The following is a 24429-nucleotide window of genomic DNA, read 5'->3' as shown; positions in this document are numbered from 1 at the left end:
TCTTTCTGCGCGCTTACATCACATTTATCTGCTCAGAACACCAGTTGCGTTTAACAAGTTAAACTGGGGGCATCAGGTACACATCTATAAATAGTATGGGAGAACAGGTTATCTGTGTTGAAATACTATGACGTGATAATGGTTATGTGCAATTACAATCATCTCTTTATTGCTTAATTTTTTATCACAGTACTTTTTATTAACACTGAATTAAGTAACGAAAGATATTATACAACAGTAATGGAAGATATTATTCATTTAATTACAGGTGTTTTTAATGCTACATTGACAAACATGCTTTCCTACTAGGGATGTAATGATATCCAAATCTCTCTGTATGATATTATCACGATATGCATCTCACAATATGATGTTTATTGCGATATATAAGCTGATATAATTGTAGATAGGACGCGTTTCTCCTTTTAAAATACCTTGACAAGATTTTGGTGTGCATTATTTCCATGAAAATCCCAAGAATTCAAGTAAAAAAACAGTTCCTTATGTTTATAAGCTGTTGCTACTATAACACCATGCATTTAAGCAGAGGAACTTGTAATTCCGTAAATTGTAAGACTTTTGACGATACAATATCACGATATTTCAGTTATTGTTAAATCCCTAAACCCTACTCTGTGCAATATTGTTGGATATGTTTAAAGCCATACTGTGGAACATCTCAGCCAATGCAGTGAGCCAATTCTTCACCATGGAGACAAGCGGGTGGAAGGCCTTTCACCAGAAAAGCTGCATAGTGCACAAAATTTAGGAAGATAAAGATTAGACCATTTATTAATACATGCACAATTGTCGACACTGCAACTACAGATATAACCACTTCACTTTTTGGTTGTGCGTAATTTCCACAAACTTTATTTCTGTGTGCTTTTAGTTCAAACTTAATATTCTTTTTAAAAAGCACACTCCTGACCTTAAATTAACAGCATTCTCACGTATTTTTACCACAGCGGCAGACTATCAGTATTCCAGACTGCTAAATTTTAACACTTTGAAATTGTCTCTTTCAGGTTCTTTATCCAATGGGCAGCTGAACGGCTCGGTGTCTAAGGGCAGCCACAAAGAAGATGGCTGTTTGCGTTCAAAAGGGTTGGACGGGAGTGGAGCCTATCAGGACAGTCCCGCTAAAAAGAGGTGAGACTTCGCACTGTGGCTAGTTTACAAATTATTTTTTTACATTTTTGTCACGGTTTTGTTGCCAATGGGCATAGTTGTGAATTTGCAAGGCTGGGCATCCAAATCTTTTGTGTAAATTTAATGCATGATGGGAAAAACTGTGCTATATATATTGTAAGAGCAGGTTTGTTAGTTAGAGCATTGTAGAGTGTTGTTCTTTTCTAACCAGATTGCTTATTCCTGACCTTAGTATTCGCCATATCTAATAATAATGGAGTTGTGATTCATTTTAAAGGTCCTATATTATGCAGAATGGACTCTTGTGAACTTTAAGCCACGTTATGATGTTGTTTCCTCATCAAAAACATGCCTGAAGTTGTGTTTTGTTTCATTCACACATGTTTGAATAATCCTTCATTATTAGTCTACATTTCTAAAGCTCAAAATTCTTATGGTTTTCATGTTAGCAGCTACCTTGTACCTTTTGTTCAGCAGAGGGCTGAAATTACTGTTGTGGAAATTAACTGTAAAATAATGCCAAAACATACAATAACACTGCCTAGGTTGGTTTATTACTTTTGCATAGGAAACAAACGGTCCAGCCCAGAGCAGCATCTGAGTACAACTGAAGATGATCAACACTTAACATGTGACATAACTATCAGACATGTAAATGGGAAAACCCAAAGGTATCTAGAGCCTTCCTGTGAGAGAATGGATAAGACAAAGAATAGTGTGGCTTTTAACACTTCTTAAATGCACATCAGAAAGAACAACACCCAATACTAAAATTTCCACCACATTACCCAGGACTGAAATTATCCAAATGGTTCTAGTGAAGGTGTATGGAGTTTAGAAACACAGTGGAGCACTTCCTGTATAATTGCACGAGATCACAAGGTAGTGTTTTCTGTTTGAGTCTGTTTCTTAGTCTAAATATTCAGGATTTGTGTGTTAAACATGTTTGAAGGAAACAAAATACAACTCCTGGCATGTTTTTGATGCGGAAACAATATTATAACATAGATAATAAAATAGCGTAATATGGACTCTTTAGGTAAACGGAACAAATTACTGCATTTTGTAGTAACTATCTGGTCTGGGTGAGTTCTCCTGCTTCACAGTTTTCACAGCTGATTGTCACAACTAAACAAAAACATTTGGATGTGCAAGGCAGCTGTCTACAACCTACTCTAATGCCTCTGAAGTGATTACTGTAAATACAAGTTGCATTATTTAAGGATTTAACTGGATTCCCGTCTCATCTCTTAACTCCAACGCTGTTTTGGATGTTTCTAATTATCCATTTTAAGTAATGTTGCCTTGTATTTTCAATTTAATCATTCAATGAGCAAAATTATTATTGCAGAAGAGCTGTTTTGCGCTAGCTAATTTGAGGCAGGCTGTTTTTCATAATATATTTATTCACAGTGAAAGGGGGATTTATTGAACAGAGATTTCTCACTTAAGACAGAAAACACTGCTCTTTTGTCGACAACTGTTCTTGTAAACTGGAATAAAGCATCTTTGGAAATCCTAATACCTCTAATGCATTCAGTATGAAAACACGTCTGAAATCGCAAGCTGGAAAGTATAATTTTTCACCATTTGGAAGACGCAGAAATGAAAATGACTTGTTTCTTTGGATCGCTACAGTGCAATGCCTATATGTTTAGTCTCCTATCATCGTGAAGCTACGTGGCAGGTGTGTGAGCGTGGGTGCATGCATGGCCGCCTGTGTTTTTGTCTCTCTCTCGTGCACAGTGACAGGGCATCAAAGCAGCAGTGTAAAGAGCCAGGGGGCGGGGCCTAAAATTGGGAGGTGTGGGGAGGGGCGGACAGCAGCAGATGTCCCTCCATAATGATCAGCTCCATTCAGCGCCGTGTCAGGCACCTGCCTCTGTCCCGCTAACTGTCATCTGATACTGTAACCTCCCCAATCTCGGCAAGACCACTACCACTTCTCTACTACTTTTATTAAACGTCCTACCTTACTCAAAACTGACTCCTGTGAGCTTTCAGCGGTGTTATAATGCTGTTACCTCCCCAGAGTTGTTGTTTTTTTTTTCATTCACCATCGTGCATTATTAGGCTCTGTGCACCGTCAAAGCTCAAAATGCTCTATTTTTGGCTTAAATTGAACATCTTTATTCTTCAATACTCTAAAATAGTCTTTAAGTTGTTGCTTTTGTTTTTTAAGTACAGTTCAATAAAGTCAGTAAAAAGTTTCTGGCGCACCAGGAGTGAAACAGTTTCCGTGAGGCTAAAACAATATCTGTAACTTCAAAGTTAAGCAAATCAAGTGCTAAAATGATCTAAAATTATGCTAATGAAGCTTTATGGAGTTTAAAAACACAGTAGAGCACTTCCTGTATTACCACTTAATGAAACTGTAAGGAGGAACAGAGTAATTTCAGTTTGAGTAAAGAACTAAGCCTAAATATGCAACTCTGTATGTTTGAGGAAACAAATGTAACGTAGATCACAAATAGTCTAATACAGACCGTTAAAGTACAAGATAAGATGTGGAAAAAGGTAGTGGAAAACCAATGAACTATACAACTCCAGTAAATTGGAGGAATTTGGACTTAAGTGTGTAAGAACTGCTTTAGCAAGATCTAGTCTGTATTTCACTGTGTATCTTAGAGCTGTTTACTCATAGAAAAGAAGCATTCTATGTATTTGAAGAACTCCTTGTATCCTGTAGCTGTGGCCTGTAGTTGAGTGTAGTTGATCTAAAGAGCATTCCTATCTCCGCACTCATGGTACACAGCAGCAGGATGGACTGAAGAGAGACTTGATCTAATGCTAATGAAATACAAGGCTTTGCCAGCGCAGGCCTTGGCACTGGCTTTTGCCCTCTTTAAAAATCTTGTCTATGAAGGTTGACTCTTTCTGCCCTGGCATCAAGAGCTATCACTACTCCCAAAACTAGACCAATTGAGACTACGCCAATGGATTTTTATCTGGCATTTCAAAAAAGGGGAGAGTCCACATCGCTGGCATCAGGAAGTGGGAATTTTAGAGCCCAAAAACATTCAGATGATGGCAAATATAAAGAGGAAAAGTCCAAGACAGAAGGACAGGTGCAAATGATTTTTTGGCTTAAAGCTCTGCCCTGTTAGAAGTCTTTGAGATCAGCTCTGTGTTTGCCTTCCCATGCTCTAGACTGGCATCATAACCACACCAACATGCCAGCTCATTGTAGGCCTATCCCACTGAGGTGACCATATTTCCTCTCTCTCTCTGAACTGCTTTTTGCCAAAGCTCTCAACACAAAGCGCTCTCATCTCTGCTGCCATGGTTTACTGACCCACATCCACAGAACAGACTCCACTCTTTTTCAGGGAGAGAAAACAGACGGGGTTTTCTGCAGTTTGGTCATTTTTAATGCTATTGACAAGTTTTAAGACTTTAGTATAATTGAATTCTATCACTACGTTTTACATTTTACATTTACATTTTGTGAAGTGCTTTCTGATCCATGTTTTTGTGATTTTATTCTTTCGCACTTGTTTAACACACAAATCCTATTTAGGCTGAGTCCTTCTCTCAATCAGAAAATACTCGGTTCCACCTTGTGATGTCATGTGGTAATACAGGAAGTGCTCCGCTGTGTTTTTAAACTCTATACACCTTTACTAGAATTATTTGGATAATTTTAGACCTGGAATTGCCCATCTGCTGCCTCCGCAGCCTGGCCTCAGATAAACGGAAGAAAATGGATCTATGGATGGAATTGCCCATCTCTTTTGAACTAAAGATAATAGGTGGCTGTTAACTTAAAAATTATCACTTCATGACATCACAAGGTGGAACAGAGCATTTTGAGCTTTGGAGATATGAAATGAATGAAACAAAGCACAACTCCAGGTATTTTTGAGGAGGTAACTAGGCAATTATAACTAAACCTTTTAATATATGGCCTATACAAGGTGTACTAGTAGTCAAGTTTTTAAAAGTAGCATTCATACTTGATCCTTTTTTTTTTTTTACCCAAATACCAGTTTTTGATGACTTTAGCCTTTATTATTTATAAGTCATGCAATCTCTTCTGATTATTACTTGGCATGTCTTATCCTGTCTGTATGGCCATGTTTCATCTAGAGCTGCCACATTGACTGCTCTTAAATGCTTTATAATGCATAAGAATATCCCCAGCTAAATCTACTCTAAATATAGTGTTCTTCTCACACATTGCACTTAAGTATGACACGACCAAATGCTAAATGTGATTCAGTGTAGAGTAGGCCCATAGAAACTGTTCCCTTTTAGTCTCAGTCTTTTTTTGCGGTGACTTTGTATAAACAAACCAGCCGTGTGGTTTTGTCGTCCAAATATTATTAACATGTGTAATCACCTTGTCATCCTGTATATACCTCTCCATCTGACGATTACATAAAGCTGGTGGAATGACTACGCAGTGTGGCACCAGGAGACATGCTGCTCTACTCTAATTGTCTGATTCAGAGAGTTCCCTGCTTTGACTCAGCCTGTAGTGCTTCAAACGTGGAGTGAATTAAAACTCTGCAAAAGGCACAGATCAAGAGCGAAGTGGCCCTTAAACAAACTTCATTTCTTCTTCTTGATTTATTTGTGGGTCCCTTTGCACTCAGCTCCTTTCTTTCCCAAACCCTCTCTTGGCTCTGTGTACTCACTCTCACACACACACACACAGTCACACACACTCAGCTGCTGCGCCATGTTTTGTTTTTGACTTAATGAATGCCAAGTGCACACACGCTCACACAGACACACGCTTGTCTTGCCTAGCGTAACCAATGACTCTTGTCAGTAATGCATAATCACCATTTCCATTTCGGGGGGATTACATGCATGTGGGTAGACCTGCTTGCACACACTCGCACCATGTGCTAATGGAGGGCCATAATGTGCCTATTGATTTTACTGTGAATGGTATTGTTCAACAGCCAAGTCTAGTACAGCAGCTAGTTGTGCTGCTAACAGTGTAGAGTCACATGTGCTAGTCAAACATGCACCAGGGGCTATTGCAAAACCACAGAGACAACTGGCAAATGGTGTCCTTTATTAGGCTTTCATTTTGGCATGCACATCTTGATCCTCCTTTTTGTTTTAAAGTTGGTAACCAACATGTTTTACTGACAGGGTAAAAAGTTCATCTTGAGTATTTCATTCTTTGTCATATGTGTAGGACCCAAGATACAGTAAAGTCTGGACATGCCATCATTCATTTAAAATAAATAAATAAAACAGTATTAATTTTTTCCACAGTTGTATACGTACAAGACATTAAATATATGAAGCAATATATGCTGAATCATGTAGTATTTTTTTTTTATTTGATAATAATAATAATAATAATAATAATAATAATAATATATTTCGTTTTTTTCCTTCCATGCATCTTACTTCATATAGTTCATGTGTGTCTGTATGTATACAAAAGTAGAAAGTAGTAAAAATTTGGTAAAAAATAAAAACAATAATAATTAAAAAAAAACTGGTCAGACAGTGTCTCCAGATTTTTGGCTGCTACTGTGAATAGTATTCTCAAATCCTCACTTTAATGAATACAATCAAGTAAACTTTATGTGCCCTTGTGACCCTCTTCACCTCCTCGCTGAGAAGGCCTGCTCTAAACCTGCATGCTTCCTGAATACACATTATGTAAAGATTCTAGTGCACAATACCTCCTAGTCATGTTTATTTTTCTTCTTGTGTCTTTCTGTCAACGCCTCGCCCAGTATGTCAACATGTCTGTCACCCAAATCTCCTGAAGCCTCTCCTCTCATTGTCACTACCTTCTCTAAAACCCCATGTTAAAAACCATGAACCGTTCAGTGTCACTCAGTCGAACTCAGGGCACATTCTTTCTCTCAGAATCGGTGCCAAACACAAGTGAAGGCCCAGCGATCGTTGCTCAGATTAAATATTACGACTGCCCTGGTTTGAACTATGCTACTAACCCCATAATACGACAAAATCTGAATGCTTAGAGGGATTATGTTTGCGAGGCTCTTTTTAAATGTGAAAGCCCTTTTTTTTGTAAGATGATATGCCCCACTTGTGAGAAAGTCTAGAATTATTTAAGTGAAGATGAAACCATTGTATCTGCTGTAATAAAAGCCAAAGGCACAAAAGACATATGATGATGATGACTCTCGCTGTTCTATAAAAGCATTGTCAAAGATTGCCTAGAAAGTGCATCTCCATTGTGGCAGTGTACAATGCACTGACCCAGGACATAGGTCAGCTTTGTCATCTCAGCTCCAGAATCTCAGACAAATTGGAAACAGGCTGGTGACAGATTGACCACTGAAAAGAATTGGCACTTTTAACAAGATGAGCTTGTGTGTACACATGTATTTCAAATCTTTTTGATGTACTTTAAATACTTTTATGTAGTAGACCCTCTTTCTGGTCTCACCATGAGTCTAGTCATTTAAAGGGCCCATATAATGCCATTTTTTGATCTCAGTCATAATATGGTTCTTCATCACAAACATACCTGGAGTTGTTTTGTTTCATTCACACACATTTAACACACAAATCCTACATATTTAGGCTTTAGAGTTCTTGAACAGAAAACACTCTGTTCTATCTGGTTGTGTCATGTGGTAATACAGGAAGTGCTCCACTGTGTTTTTAAACTCCATACACCGTTACTAGAATTATTTGGATAATTTTAATTCTAGATTTTCCAATCTTTGCCTGAACTAAAAAAAACTCCGTCATAACTGTGGCAGGACTTTACAAGGTGGAACACAAGATTTTTATCTTTGGAGATGTTGACAGACTAATAATAAAGGGTTACTCAAACCTGTGTGAATGAAACTAAACACAGCTCCAAGTATGTTTTTGAGGAGGTAACATTATAACATAGTTTAAAGCCATTTTACATAACATAAGATCTTGAATATGTAATTGAAATACCATTACTTAAAGTGTTTCAGGTGTCTGTGTTTAAAAGTGCCATTTTCAGTACTTTTCGCCATTCAACGCATATACATATACAGTATTACTTCTTTTGAATTATTAATTGCTATGGCAACAGTGCAATTTTTTTCACCACTCTAAAACTCATAGATTGCAAAAACATTCTTGTTGTGGGACTGGTCTTCCCAATTCATTAAGTCAAACTCTTGTCTCCTTCATTTCCTCCTCCTATTTTTCATCTATTCAAGTTACTCCACGCTCCCCCCTGTTCATTAATTACTTGCTGTGATTGCCCTACTGCTGGCCACACAATCTCTTATGTTTATTGACCCGACCTCACTGTGGTCAGCAAGGTCAAAGGTCGCAGGATTTGACTTAGTGCGTGTTGTTAAAACGGAATGGGGGAGGGAGACAAATAGCCCCGAGCAGTGGACCTTGACTGCTAACAAAACCTTGGCTTAACTGCCGTCTTTTATCATTTCTCATTGGCCAAGAGGGAGAAATAGCGCAATGGAAAGTTCAATAGATCTGCTCTGTATATTTGGTCCTGTATTTTGTGGAAATCCATATGCAGTGTTAGCATTTATGAGGTGACAAAGGCTACAATGGCGGACTTCCTTGTGACCTAATATAGAATTTATATATTCAGAGATGCCGCCTGGTTTTATCTATTGTCAAGATGTCTTTTCTCCACACATCTGCCTATCTGGCCATCGTCTCTCCTCTCAACGCTTCATTCAGGAAAAAGGGAGAAAGGTTGAGAGAATAAACCAAGGTTAAATTTAAATATGCACATAGTTCTTGCGGTATCTTTTATCTGAAATAAATATATTGCGAATAGTAGTGGCATAAAGCTGTCACTTGGGATATATATAAAACATTAGCAAGTCCCTGAATCCCACTTAGTATTCATTCATCATTATGTCAACAGTAAGCAGGGCTAGCTCCGGTATAGTTTGTAATAAATGGACGCCTTGTTGGAAATGTCCTGGAAAATGGGATAGGCGCGCGCACTGATTGTATTCACTTTAGTACGCACGGGTCCGTACTGGGGCTGTTTGTAAAGGGGTCACAGGGGGTCAGTGGCATCCCTCTCCGTAATGTCCAGAGACAGAAAAGCAATAAACACATTTGAGTAGGCCAAGCGTTCACTTAGCCTGAACTGATAGCAAAGAGCGCACCTGGCGACCTCTTGTCCTAAAATGTTTGTACACACGACATTTACGAAAACATTATTCAAAGTGCTTTCGCTTTTCCGAACTTTTAACCTCGCTGGAGCTAAACAATTGGAATATCGAGCCAGCTGTTTGTTAGCATTTTTATTAGCATGTGTTGAGTGGGAGCGTTTAGCCGCGTTGACTCAACATGTGGTATCTATTACAAGCTAATTCTTTGTTTTCAACATTACATTTTGTCAACTCCAAAAAGCTTTTAACTGAGATGTAGAACAAATAAACGAAATTATCAGGTGATGGACTGACTGCCAGACTCGCTTGATAAATCTAAACAGACTGTTGAATTAAAGGTGCATTGTGTTACTTTTCTGGTGGAGGGTCAGTCAAATGCTTTGTCTGGAATGTTTCACAGTTTGGTATTAAACTTTTCTATCTTCATGGAGACCAAACTAGACACTACAGGATACAGATCAGATTTGTGGAGATGAAAACCTGCTCAGTCTGAATACCTATTTTTCTAGGTATTTTTGAGCTATAAAACCACCTGTAATTGAATACATGTAAGGTAGAGCTGTTTAATGTCATACTGTGGCACATTCCAGACAGAGTAATGACATATCCATAGAAATAAGCAGGTGATGGCCCCTCAACCTAAAGCTACATGCATCTTTAAACTTTGGTATGGACATGTTTTTAGATATGTTTTTCATTTCCTCTTCAGTGCATGGTTTGGTGTCATCCTTTACATACACAATCGGGGTAGACGCACAATGAGCCAGCTGCGACTAGGTATGCTCTCATCCAGATCGTGTTGCCATCTGGAGCCAATTAATCCAGGCCCGTAGGAACTGACTCCGGATCAGCGCCGGTCGACTCGCACAATAACCTTTACTGTGGGAGGGAACACGCAGCCTGACATGAGCTCAGCCTGATGCCAGACACTATCTCACCTTTGGAAAGAAGCACTTTAGAAGAGTTAACCCAATTCATTTAAGATGTATTGCCAAACATAATGGCAGCAACAATATAAATTAGGCTTGGAATGTTTTTATTTATGTCTGAATTTTTAGAAAGGTATCTCGTAAGATTGACATTAATTGCTGTTATTTTGTGTCAAAAATTACTTGAAGTGCTTTTTATTAAAGATTTCAATGTTGATAATGCAACTGATGATGAAATCAGTGTTGGGAGTTACAAGTTGATTAGGATACATGAAAAGGCTTGAGTATTGTGATGCTAATATGAAAGTAGTTGAATCAGAAGATGCTATTCAGTGTTATGTTGTACTTTGTTACATTCCAAGTAGTAGTCAAGTACTGTACTTAAGTAAAAATGTAGGTATCTGTACTTAATCACATTTTAAAGTGGATACATTTTACTTTTACTTCATTACATTTGAGAGCAGATATCTGTCCTTTCTACTCCGCTACATTTTTACACAGGGCTGAAAAGAAAAGTATTCTACTGAGAATCTGCTGAGGGTTTATTTTTTATTTTAACTTCAGAGTTCGAGCAAACACAAATATACAAATACAAATAAAAATAGCTAAAATTTGTTTTTATCTTTATCAAAATCACTATATTTGAAGCTTTTACCAGTATTTTTTCACCATCTCTTTTTTTATTTTTTATTTAAATAATCTGCTGTAGTTAGGCAATCAGTCTGTATGTATTCACTATATTAAGAGTGTGAGGATTCAGAGCCTCTAACAAATCAACTCACTGACTCAGAAGCTCAAGTTGCACCTACCAGACGAGTCCAAATATCCGATTACTGTGGTACAGCAAAGATCTGAAACCAAACACACAGCGGCTGCCTTCATAGGTCAGTGGTGTAAATCCAGTGACCATCTACAAGAGACTCGATCTACACTTGACCTGAGCTACTCCCTCGGCTTGTCTCAACTAGTTTTCAAATAGTGACTACAGACTTCTTCATTACAACTCCCCAACAGGTTTTTCCAGCATTGATCGACTTACAGCAGGGTAAAGACTTCAGACAGGAAAGATGTAAAATTATGAAAATCCCTGTAATGTATCTATTTCTCATAACAATCCATTATTCATACATTGTTTACTTCCCTGTCCCTGTACACTCAAATTCTTGCATGGTTTTAATAAAGCCTCAAAATATGCTGAAGTGGATATTTTGTTTAATAAATAAGGAGCGCACACTCTCTCTTCTTCCTAATTGGCACAGCAGGCATTTTCTACTGCATATATTAAGCACTTGTATGTCTATATGGGGCTAACACAACGTTGTCATCATACCATTATAGATTGTTTAGATTGGATTTAATTAATTTAGCTGCGTTTTTCATTTTTATCTCGTATGATTATATTGCGAGCTGAAAAATCACTATTCTCTATTAACCTAATCATTCTTGGCATGCTTAGACACGACCAATACCCACTTTTTACCTTTACAACTCAAATCAAGATGACCACATGGAAAAATCCTGTCATTCCAGCAGTTCCCATGGAAACTGTGAAGGAGTAGAAGAGACGGAATACTGATGGAAGTAACACCAGAAATTCAGTTTGAAGAGACTAGCTACAATCGGCTGTGTCATGGTGCTTTGACTACAGTCTGACAAGGCGGCTATGTATTTTGTTAATATACACACGTTCATATATAGAACCATGCACCATATTTTATTTTTTTTCCCATTCTGTCCCCTTTTCACTGGTTGATAGACACACCAGAATCTCTCACTTGCAGATAATCAATCGTGGAGCGGCCGCCGTGGCATGTGTAATATTAGACATTAGAACAGCCTTTGAAGCCCGAGCGGTGCGGGGGGGGAGAGGAAGACTTGGATGAAAGGTGGATTAGAAAAGGATGAATGAGGACATCCTGCTGTAATCTACCACTTTTTCTGCCCGCACTTTGGATCACCATTTCCCCTCTCTTTCTCTCTTTCTCATCCTCTGTTCTTCCATCAGGGCAGTGGGTCTAATTTTAAAAGCCATAAGCTCCACTTTGCTGGCAACATGGCTCCAGACCAATAAGTATTGTATAGCTCATCACGCCTGGGAACATGAAGTACCCAGGCTTTCACGCACAGGGCTAAATTAGGCTCAGGTTACCACTCAGGTCTTAGTACTGTGGCACTTACACAAAACTGTCTAGTCACTAAAAACTGTTCCCATACTGTGACCTCCTGCTTCTTCAGACTGTGTACAGCGTATGAAAGAGGCTGTAGCATTTTTTTTTTTTTTTTTACCATGTAATAAAATAAAAAGTGCACCAGTCTTGTAAAAGTAGGTCTTAGGATCAAAGTGAGACTGCTGTGTGTTGTCTGAACCTAGTAATCCAAGTGTTTTTATCATCCAGTAACACTGTTAGCATGCTAATTATAATATTATTAGCAGTGGCATGATAAGAAATTCCTCTGAAAGTTAAAAATGTAAAATGCACTTCTTAACTTACTACAGTAATTTATTTGGATTTTTGCAACTTCTGCAAATTATTTAAAATGAACCAGTTCTGTTTTTAAGACCATAAAAATAGAAACTGTACCACAGTAGTCATGCGGCCTCCATTACCCAGGCAAACTCCTTGTACTGTGATTTGATTAATATTATTTTGACCACATTTTCACCTCTTAATTTTAATCGAGTTTTGAACGGCAAATACATTTCTGGCTATGTAGTTATAGATTGCTTTTTTTTTTTTTTTTAACTAATTGTGTTATCGTTGCCAGTATGTCCTCTTTTTTTTTTTTTTTTTTTTTCTCTCTCATCTGTTCTATATAAAACAGTGCGACCTAGAGTTGGCACATTTGCAAATCCTTTGGGACAATGCCTAATTTCAAAAGAAAGCAGTTACATTTGCTTGACAAGTGTTTCTGTGATTGTTTTTTCATGGCACAATTTTCTAGAGCTCTCAAAAAGTGTCACAGCTGTAAATTTTGCCTTGACATCTGCTTTTAAAACCGTGGTTTCTGTTACTAAATAAGGCCCATATCTCCTTGGTTATTAAACGGCCTATATTACGACACTATTTTCTGATATATCTCATAATGTTCTTTCCTCGTCACAAACATACCCAGAGTTGTTTTGTTTCATTCACACTGAAATCCTGCATATTTAGGCTGAGTTCTTCTCCCAACCTGAAAATACTCTGTTCCACTTTGTGATGTCATGTGGTAAAACAGGAAGTGCTTTATTGTGTTTTTAAAGTCCACATGCCTTCATTAGATTCATTTGGATGATTTGGGCCCAATCTCTACTAGGGCTGGGTATTATTAAGAACTTGCCGATACGATACATGCCTCGATACATAGGCCACGATATGATACATATATCGATGCAATGAGCTTTTGATTTGATACGATATTTTTCAAAATTTATTTGATACGTTCAATAAAAAATCATTTCTAAATCATGGCTTTGATACTAAAGTCTTAAATTAAACCACACCTTGAGCCAAGTTAATATGAAACACACCTATTTGAATAATTAAAATAGTGAAAATGTGAAATGCTTTGCATAAACAAGTTTCCTTCCTCTGAACAAGAAACAAAACTGTAGCGCTATAACAAAATAATTTTGTCAAATCTACCAAAAAGAAAAACTCTTGGCAATATATCGATACAGCAGCCCACGATAATGATACTGTATCATCACATTAAACTACACGATATATCAATATTTCTGCATGCCCCTAATCTCTACTGAACTAAATGTTAAAGGTAGATGTTAACTTCAAAACTATTGTTTCATGACATCATGAGGTGGAACAGAGCATTTTGAGCTTTAGAGATGTAGACAGCCCAGTAAAACGGGATTACTTAAACATGTGTGAAAGAAAGAAAACACAAGTCTGGATATGTTTTTAATGCAGAAATAACATTATAACATGGTTTGAAGCTAAGAGTCAATTTTGTATAATATAGGACCTTTTAATAAACACACCTACCTACAATATTGACATAAACCTCAATGTAATAGTGATTTGAAGGCTGTGGCATCGTTATATAACTGCAGTGAATTAAATATGCATGCTGAGTTGAAACAACATATAATATTTTTTCTGGTTATTTCTCTTTGACTCTGGGTAATGGGTTAACAAATGACAGGACAATCTCAGAGTACCTAATGTGTTCAATACTGAGACAGGAAGTGGTATTATGCAGTCGTCTCTTTTATACCTGCTCTATAGGCCCATACTTCCTTTTATATTTGTCACCTCATCTCCCCCATTAGCCATTCAGCTTTATTCACTGCCACCTGGGCAGAAATGCATTTAATGTACTGAAACTGCTTTGTGAACATACTCATTCAAATAACACTTCTGTCCTTGGTATATAAATGGTGGAAACTGGATTTGAAAATAAAATTTCCATTACAAATTAGCCAAAGAAAAGGTTTGTCTCACAAGTCCATTTAAAGGGCCTATATTATGCTACTTTTTGATCTGTGTTATAATGTTTTTTCCTCATCAAAAACATACCTGCAGTTGTTTTGTTTCATTCACACATGTTTGACGCGCACATTCTACATATTTAGGCTGAGTTCTTCTTTCAAATTTCTTCCTAATATAATTTTAAAGGGCACTAAGCTGAAAAGTCAAATTATCCTTGATGAGTTACTTCAAGTTTGACTGTAATTCTGATTGTATCTAAAAAAAATAAAGATTGATTGATTTGAAGTCATGCGGTGACACAAACCAAAACCTTAAAAGAAACTAACGTTTCTGGCAGCCATGTTTGTTCAGGTGCGCCGTGTAACAGAAAGCAGATGCGTGCTTGGATCCTGATCATACTTTTATGTCCAATCAAACGCCGAGTACTGCTGTGGAGAAAACCGTAATACTTTTGATTCCTACCAGATTTTAGAGTAATGAGGCTGCACTTAACCCTCTATCAAATACAGGTATCTGCTTAGTATTTCTTATGATCACTTCTTGATTTCAGTTTTTCAATCTTCACTGTAATCTATGGCTGTAGATACTGGGAATACATTCAAGAACAGCTTTGCAATTAATCAAATTTTAATCAAGATAAAAATTCACTCATTTTAAACTGTCAGATATGCTTGGGTGTTTCTGATTGTGCGCTCCACAGCCAATTCTCTGTCAGTAAAAGCATGTGTTTTGTAGCAGAGTTTAGACTTTAAAGGAAGAAATTTGACTCTTTTTTTTTGGCAGTGATTGTGTGTGCATTGTCCTTGTTCAGGAAATTGTTTGAGTGGAATTAAATAAAGAATTGATCAGTCAGTACATGTTTTTTGCTTTTTCCTGTTGCCTAGCCATACATTCATGTGACCTGTAGGCGTCCTTGTAATTTTCTGTACTGTCCTTCCTTTTCTTTGCACTTTCTCAATCCTCCATGCTTTCTGCTCTCCCAGGCCCTCTCTTCTCTCTCCTCCTTCCAGTCACTCCATCTCACTTTGTGGCCTCATACTTCTTCATCTCTCCCTCTGTCAGACAATGCTGCTGTGGTCTGCATCTCTATAGCAGCCTGAGCCCTTCTGGGTTTTACCGTGCACTCAGAGAAGACACATCAGGAGCCAGTTTCAAATAAATGGCTGTATGGTTTTGAATATCCGGTGTATGTGCTTGTGTTACAGTCTGGGCTGAAGAACAAGGAGGATTGTCTAAAACTGCACCTCTTAGATTCACACATTGAGTGCTTTGAATATGAAATTAGTTTTGTTTCTTCACTATGTCTCTGTGATGAAGTCTGTCAGCCTTCTGTTTCGCACAATTTGTTTTATTCCAGCTCTGATACAATCCTCTGTGCTTTCCCATCTGTCCCTAGTTTGTCTTACCAAATAAGTACTGAATGAACATCTGTATATCAGTATCACATTGAATCTTCTTCTTCTGCAGTATCCTAATGTTGAGGAAATTATAGATTTTTATGATTTAAAACTTAGATTTGACAGTTCTTACTATCCGTTCACATAGACTCTTGACAGACTGCTTCTGGGCTATGTATATATAGCATCGCTTTTTTAACCCCATCAGCAAGGTTATGGATACACTTAAACTGAAAAAGTGACAGTTTTTTGGCTCAGCGCATTAACTATGTTCAGCTGAAATATAGGAAATCCCCAATTCAGGTCCAGCTCTGGTAAGTGAAATATGCACTACTGCTACTGATACAATTTCATTTGCAATTGTTTAGAGTTTAGTCAGTATCCATGTTTTTTAGAGTGATGAAAATTTGTATAGTACCATAGTGATTAACAATTCAAAACTAAATATTGCATCTTTTAAATGGAAAAAGTCCTTAAAATGTTGAATATAACGAGAATCTGAAACCCATGAATAAATAACATGGCAGAGTTAGCAAGTTCTTGTAGTTGGGGATTCATTTGCTTGCTAAAGTTGACGAAATATGTGCTGTTTGTAGCGGCTGCTGTTGCTGTGCTAATTTTGAAGTTTGTATATTGAAAACACAATTTTGTTTTATTTTAACTCTACCAATTTTATTTGCAACTTTTTTATTTATTTTAAGTGCAGTTGTCACACATTTCCTGAGTCACACATTACTACAGTATATCTTACAATAGTGTCAAACTGAGTACAACTAATGATGCTACTATTGAACGCACAATTATAACTATAGAACTTCATCAAACATAACTTATTTAGGCCACTTCTATGTTTACAGTAAGTATTCACAAGTTAGTTGAGAAACTAAACGTTAAGTACACATTTCAACAGTCTCGTGCTCTATTTAAAGTTTGTGGTAAACATAGGCCCCATGTGAATTCTCCTCACACTTCCCCAGGTGTGATTGAGTCTATGTCCTCCATATTGCGCTCAGAGCCATGTTACGGCAGAAAATTGACACGTTTTGACATCAGCACTGTTCTATGATTGAAGTGTAATCACACCTCTGCACCTTCCAGTCTCTGCACCAAATGCATTGTGGGTATTCTCCAGACATGATCCCATCTTGGCCTCGCTTCAGTGTGCACCGCAGCAAATTGACAAATAATACCAAATAATACCAGGATATCACATTTCTTTTGCCGCTATCCCTCAACATTTACGGCTCTCACGCTCATGCGGCTTCACTAATCGATTAAGGCCGCGGGTCAGGTGACAGTCTCGTACTTTCATGGCTGCTGTTTGTGAGATGGTGTCGTATGGTAAATGTCTGACAAAGGTAGACTTAAGACTTGACAGTGAAGCATGATTTCCTGTCCAAGTAGCTACAGCGATTGCTTTGTCAAAATGATTTCTGAAATGTTGTTTTTGTTATTTGAAAAGTTGAAAATGTTGCATATTTGAGTTCTTCATTTTAAATACATGTATATATCCTTTTTGGTTTTGTCAGGGATTCCACAGTATGGTATTAAACTTATCTATCTTTATCATCTATCTAGCATTTTTTGTCAGTGACATTGATATATTACCTTGAAAAACTTGCATTCTCACTCTTAGCCTCTCCACAGATTTTACCAGTAACTTGGCCTGGTGGCATCAACCTGCTTGTCTCCGTGGAGATGGGCAAATTGTATGCCATATTGTGAAACATTCCAGGCAAAGCAATAACATCTCCATGGAGAGAAGTGGGAGACACTCAACCAGAACAGTTACAGTGCAGCTTTAAATTAATGATCTTGTTTCAGTCACACCAGAAAACACATGAAAGTCTAAACTAAATGCTGTGTATAGTCAAGTAAAATTCACTTGACGAACTTTATCTCATTCCTCTTTCAGGCCACGGCTTCACGCTCAGAGGAAGTTTGCGCAGTCGCAGCCCAACTCCCCCAGCACCACTCCAGTCAAAGTGTCCGACTCCAACTTGAACACTGGCCTGTCCTCGTCCCTCTCGTCTCTGTCCTCGTCCATCCAGGACCTGTCCCGCCGCAAGCCCAAGACCGAGGACTTCCTCACCTTCCTCTGTCTCCGAGGTAAAACACAGACTGGAGTTATTTAATACATAAACCTGTGTCTATATCCTGGAGACATGCTTGTTTGTGTGAGAGTTGTAGGTGGTAATTCTGGTAGATGGGGTTTCATTTGCTTGCTACAAAGCTTAAAGTTGAAGTAATATGTGTCTGTCGTGATTGCTGTTTCTTGGCTAATTTGGGAGATGGTTTATTGGAAAGCAAATACAAAGTTATTTTTATTCGCAGCACTGCAAATTTATTTGCACTTTTCAAACTTTATTTTAACAGCAGTTGTCACATGCGATACAAAACAAATTCTGACATAGTGAACCACAAAGTACTACAGTATATCTTGCAATAGTGTGTACAAACTGAGTACAGCTAATGACTCATCAGACATCACCTTCATCAAAATAACTTTCAACTTCAAGTTCATTTCTATAATAAGTCATATAAGTATTCAATTTGAACACAAAATACCCTTAGCTTATTGTAAGTCTATATTTTGCCCTCCCTTCTGCTCCTGCTCCTCACAGCCCCTTCTTGTAACGCTCACTCTTACTACAAATAACTGTGTACTTGCCCAGGGCTAAGATTATCCTGTATTTCATCAGCTTACACATCTCGCCCTCGTACCTTTCAACAACTCCCAGTCTCTTTAACACTCTGCCTATCACCGGCTGCAGCTGCTCCGGTCCAATCTGCTCCCTCCGCTCCACAGACGATGCTACTCAGGTTCGTTGCCATTTGGTCGCACCTTCGATTTCAAATGAACTGCAAAAGCTCGAGTTCAGTAATTAACAGCTTAGAGTGACATGTTGCGCTAGCATCGTTAGTTTGCTTTGATTGTGTGAACAAGAATTGCAATTTTGGGATACATAGTGAATATTATAGGGATTTTAGCAGTTTAGTTTCGGATCACGTTTTGAATGTGAAAGAAGTTCTCAGTTTTGATGCGCTGAACACTCTCGTCTAATTATAGCCTCACCGTCTTTCTGGTACATGGGTTTTGTACTCATAAACTGTATATGTAAATGGACATAGCCAACCAGCTAACCATCGTGTACCAAATAGAAAGTGAGAGTAGGCGCGTTTTCGGCTCCATCAACTCTGGCTCCAGTTGACTTCACATTGAAAAATTGCCGCCCCCTCTCTCCGTAACTCTCTCTCCTGTCAGCCTTGTCAGTTTCGTCTTAAAATGCTTGTATTAACCTGCTCTACATGACCCTGGTGTTTTTATTTCTCTGTTTTGTCCAGAAAATAAATTCCTATACCTAATATGGAAATGGCTCCAAATTCGCTCTAGCTGCTAGCCACTTGAGCTTCGTTTGACTGGAGCCGGACGCTACGGGTGACATCAAACTCCCTTAGTCCATTTGTTTATGCAGTCTATTGTTGTACAGCATGTAAATATTAGTAGAAACCGTAAGAATATATTTGCAAACCGTGGGAATGTAAAACTAAAAAGTCCACAAATAACATTTAATATGCTTGGCTTTAACATTACGCCAATTAGTGCTTTTTAGAAGTGTTATTATAATAGACTATTTACTTCATATTTTAATGTAATCTAATCAAAACAGTAATTTCTGTACACATTTTAATTCAATATATGGCTCACCCGGAATCTATAATGTGTAACTTTAGTTCATGACACTTGTTGAACTTGCTCACTATAAATTCTACAAACATTCTGTTGTCTGGCAGAAACACTTTCCACTTGGCTTGTCCACTCTGCTATTACGAGCTCCACTTTATTTATAGCCGCGGTTTAGACGCTCTGTTTGTGTGTAAATGGATCTTCTATCCACGCTGTGAGGATGACATTTTCCTGGGCTTGGCTGCTGTTGCTCCCTTTCCCCCCGTGGCCTCTCACATGACCCATATGTGGAGACCCTTAGCTGGACAGAGGCAGAGGAGAAGGTCAGAGCAGCCTGGAGGTTGTCTGTTCAAAACGTCCCTACACACATACACAAACACACCCCCGTGTACACACACACACCCCTCCCACCCTGTTGTTGGCAGCTTATCTCCCGCCCGGACCCTCCCATCGTGTGTGTACAGATGCAGGATATTTGAGGACATCAGTGTCAGCCCTGGATAAGCTTTTCAAAAGGACTGCAGTCTTTGATATAGTCAGAAGCCATATCCGCTTTAACACTGTGGTCTATAGGATGTCTCTGAACTGAGCTTACCACATACATTAAACGCACTGGCCACAGCAAACTACTTCCACTGGATTTTTGTAGCAAGTAAAAGATATTAAAGAAATTAATCAACTGAGAAAGCTGATAAGAAATCTAGGGATATGAGCCTGCATGGTTCTATTAATCAAAAGTCTGTGTGAAAATATGAAGTTATTGCTTTTTATTCATGTGGGGCTGTGGTTAAGTAGTTGGCTCCTCTGCCCTGTAACAAGAAAGCGATGGGTTCAATCTCCAGACCTTTTCTGTTTAACTGAAGTCTGTTCAGTTGGATCTTTCACTCACCGATTTGAAAGAGTCACCAAAGCATATCAATCTATTTTGTATATTGCCCACTGGTTTCAATGGTTTTAATGGTTCAGGGTCAAACGTTCAGCAAGTGTAAACAGACCTACACCCCACCCACTTCGCTATTTGCAGGCCTTATCTGGCAAACATTACACACAAAGAACTTGCCTTTCAGTTGTAACTTCACTCAAAAATATTTCAAAACACTTTTCAATGGTGAAACAAATGTCTTTATCCTCACTCAGCTGTAAAATCGTGACAAAATTTCCATCATGCTGCTTATTGCTTTTCATTCCACGCTTGTAATTGCCACATTTCTTACTAATAAATTGGCTCACTGGGGTTTTGCTGCAGTTCTATCCAAGGAAAAGTTATTTTTAATTCCCTCATCTCTGTGGGGGGTTGAGTTGCCAGATAATTCTGATGTAACATGGTAGCAAGCCAGCGGATGGAGAAGTTATAAACAAGATTTGAGTTGTCTGTATTGAAAGCTGAGGACCATGCTCTCTCGCCACCCACACTCTTGTCTGTGTGTGTATGTGTGTGTGTGTGTGTGTGTGCGTGTGTGTGTATCTAAGTACACATCTCCAGACACACACTGGCACAGACTCTGGTGTCCTCTGAATGCTGTTTATGTGAGGGCCAGCGCTGCAGTGGGCTTGTTTATATCCATGGAGAAAGCCATTTGGGCAGAAGCCAGACTGTCTGCCTCTGGAAACCTGTGGCGTGTAGAGCAGGAAGGGGCAGGGAGGGGGCAGCACTGAGCCGGACTGAGAGTGGAAATGGATAATCTGTCAGCGTACTTTAGCAATTTGTTCACAACCTTCGTCCTAGTGGGAACCTTGACTGTCGTTTTTTTAATTCCAACTCCTGTACAGAACTAAAGATCGTGTTATCAGAGGATTTTCAGTTAGATGGAGTGTCTCAAAAGTGTTCTGAAGTAGAATACATCTCATCTTTTACCTTGTCTCATATATCTTATTGCATTATTACATTACTTTTGTTAGCTCTATACGTAATTGGCACATCTCTTAAGTTTTTGATGTTCAATCTCTATAATTCAGTCTCTTTATCCAGGCTTGACACTAGCACATAATACACTAGATTTTGAGCGTGAGTCAATTATTCCCTGATAAACATTAAAATTTTAAGTTTTGAATATTATTGGATAACGTGAAAGGTGCACTGCGTAACAGTGGCTACATTACAATTCAGATCTGTGGCGAGATGCTCCAACTCACAGAAGGAAGTCATCTATTTTTGAGCAATAGAAAGATGCAGAATGAATTAAAGCTAGATAAAGGTAAAACAATGACATCACAAATCTGATTTATAGTATAAATAGTACAGTTTTAAAATGTATTTTCTATCTTGTGTCTGTAAAACAAATGAATCTGCTTTAAATACTGTAAAAACAGACGCTCATGACGCTTTTGGCCTGTGCACTAGCGGAGGGCAGCTGGCTACACTGTGTAAAGCTATGAAGCGATTAGGACTAAATGAATGACCCTCTGTACACACGCTCTTAGAAATTACTACTTTATGTAATTTCCCCGAGAGCAGCTCCTGGTGCCAGTGTGTGTCGCTGTAGTGTTGACCTTCGACCTGTGACGCTGCCAGCTCTAGCACACTGCAGGTCACAGAGTGCAGTGCTGTGGGCTTACATAACCCCAGAGTCGACCCACTGAACCGGGCAGTGGATTCATCACAACTATTACACATGCCAGACTTGCACTGGCACAACAGAACGGGCTCCCTGAGTTGGAAAATACACTTCAGATAGTGTTTTGTTGTTTTTTTTTTTGTTGCCAGATTGGTGGATTTTGTTACTAGATGCAAAGTGGAAATTTACCATAAAGCAATAATAAGCAATTTTGAGTCTCAACAGCTTTAGGGGAAAAATCCTAGGATTTCAATTTAGTTTTGTCTCCAACACTTTTCAATCACAAAAAAGCGAATACAGCCTCTGGTTCCATACTGTTTGTTATCATTGTACAAGCCCCATGCCTCCAAAAAACAGGAAAACTTGAACTACTAAAATCACTTGAAATTTGACTTGGATAGTTTCAAGCTATATGGCTGTAAGAAGAAAGTCTCTGCAATTTTTTTCTGCTGAGTTTTTGTATTCCTGATTCTATTTGTGAATGATGTCTGTTTTCAATCAGGATTCAGTTCACAGTTCACACGAAAAGAAAAAAAAAATCTTCCAGGAGCATTCGCATTCACATCAGAGAGAAGCTTGCACTGCTTTTGTTTGAAACCTTTAGATAGTCTTGTCTATAGGCTTAACAGCAGCCATGTTTTGACTCCTGGGAGTGAGTCTTAATTGCGATGTACAGTAAGTGCACTGCTGCTTTGACCACTGTTCCTCAAGGACACCACATTGTCTGTAGTTGTAATGTACTGTTGGGATGTGATTAACAGTTGGTGCCTTTCTCAAAGCAGACAATATTGTGCAGACAGACAATACCAGCTAATTCTGTATCCTCCTCTGACAGCACAGCTTGTTGTTTGTCAGGTTCATTCTTCTAGCTCAGTCAATACAAGTTTCCAATGCTTTTTCTCTTTTTGTCTTTTCCCCTCAAGTGCACGATGAGGAGTTTTGGCAGAGCTCATTCTTCGTAGATAACTTTATTCCTCAATGCCAAAAACAACTTCCATTTGTCACTGTTGACCTTCCCTGTAAACAGCACACCCACTTACTGCTCCAAGTCCGCACGTCCACTGGTCCCCACAGCGACTCAACTGTCCTGATTGACTATTTAAATCGTCCTCATTGTCTTCTTAACAGGAACTGAAACAAAGGAAGGGTAGTCAGAGAATTGCGGGTTAGTAATTATGCCCCCTCCCAGCCGCGAGCCCGGTTAAAAATGACAATCCTAATAGACTCTTTCAGGCCTAATCATGATTTGTCTGTGGTTGGAATGAGGTGGATAAAACGCCAGAGTAATTGGGGGATTGGACGTGAGCCCTGTTGGAGATCTTGTTTTTTCTTCGTCGCTGCAGAACGATCCAGTGTGAGAGATGGACTTACGGTTGAGATGGTTGTGGTCAACAGTGAACCAAGAAACCCATTTGTATTTCGTATTGAACTGGTCGTCTAATCAGAAAAAATTGGGGATAGATTTTGTAGCTTGTACATTACTTAACAGACTATAAGTATGGTGTGCTTACAGATTGGAATTCGTTACAGAAAACTTCAAAATCTTGTCCCTATGGCTCATTTTGACACCCTTCTAAAAGGTCTGGAAATGCAATCATGGACCTGTCATTACTTCTGATTGTGTACATTATGGATTGTCTGTTTTTATAATTAACTGTCTTTATAACAAATGAAATATTTTGTCTATGAGTTGCGGTTTTGGCCAGGACTCCCTTTACAAAGACATATCTGAATCTCAACGGGACTTTCCTTTATTTAACATAAAGGTTAAAAAAATATGTATGTTACTGTTGAACTGAAGCTGCATTTACATGTGAATACAAACAGATCTAACCATTTATTTTTGTTGGCTACAGCACGAAAATTCTGATGAAATGGCTCTCAACAAGCATTAATTCGGTTTGGAATGACCTTTATAAAGTCTGTATCCTGATTTGACTTCTGTCACTAGATCCTTAGTTATTTAAGTTTCTCTAATGTGTTTGTGCTTGACCAGTGCACGTCTCATTTGACCGTCCACTCAGATGCCCCAGCGGCCTGCTTGTCATTGCCCCCCTGACCCTTGTTGGGGACACTACATTACAGCTTTAACACTGATGAAGCAGGTCATTAGGAGCCGAGGGGGCCAGGGAGTCTAAGTGCTGCTTGTTTGGCCTTTGAAAAGGTGTTTGTAAAGGCAAATGCTGCAATG

The 24429-nt window shown here is 38.6% G+C and overlaps 1 protein-coding gene across 1 annotated transcript in view; it reads left to right on the top strand.

Moving 5' to 3' along the window:
- jarid2b (jumonji, AT rich interactive domain 2b) overlaps nucleotides 1-24429 on the top strand; it is a 114205-nt gene that overhangs the window by 69682 nt on the left and 20094 nt on the right. Inside the window, exons 3-4 of the mRNA XM_020932560.2 lie at nucleotides 1029-1152; nucleotides 17911-18104. Of these exons, the coding sequence (XP_020788219.2) occupies nucleotides 1029-1152; nucleotides 17911-18104 (318 nt within the window). The remainder of the gene's footprint in view (nucleotides 1-1028; nucleotides 1153-17910; nucleotides 18105-24429) is intronic.

Source organism: Boleophthalmus pectinirostris, unplaced genomic scaffold, assembly GCF_026225935.1.
Source record: "Boleophthalmus pectinirostris isolate CB_2022bp ecotype Guang Dong unplaced genomic scaffold, ASM2622593v1 HiC_scaffold_21, whole genome shotgun sequence".
Lineage (NCBI taxonomy): Eukaryota > Metazoa > Chordata > Actinopteri > Gobiiformes > Gobiidae > Boleophthalmus > Boleophthalmus pectinirostris.
This window is presented reverse-complemented; position numbering and strand designations above follow the sequence as displayed.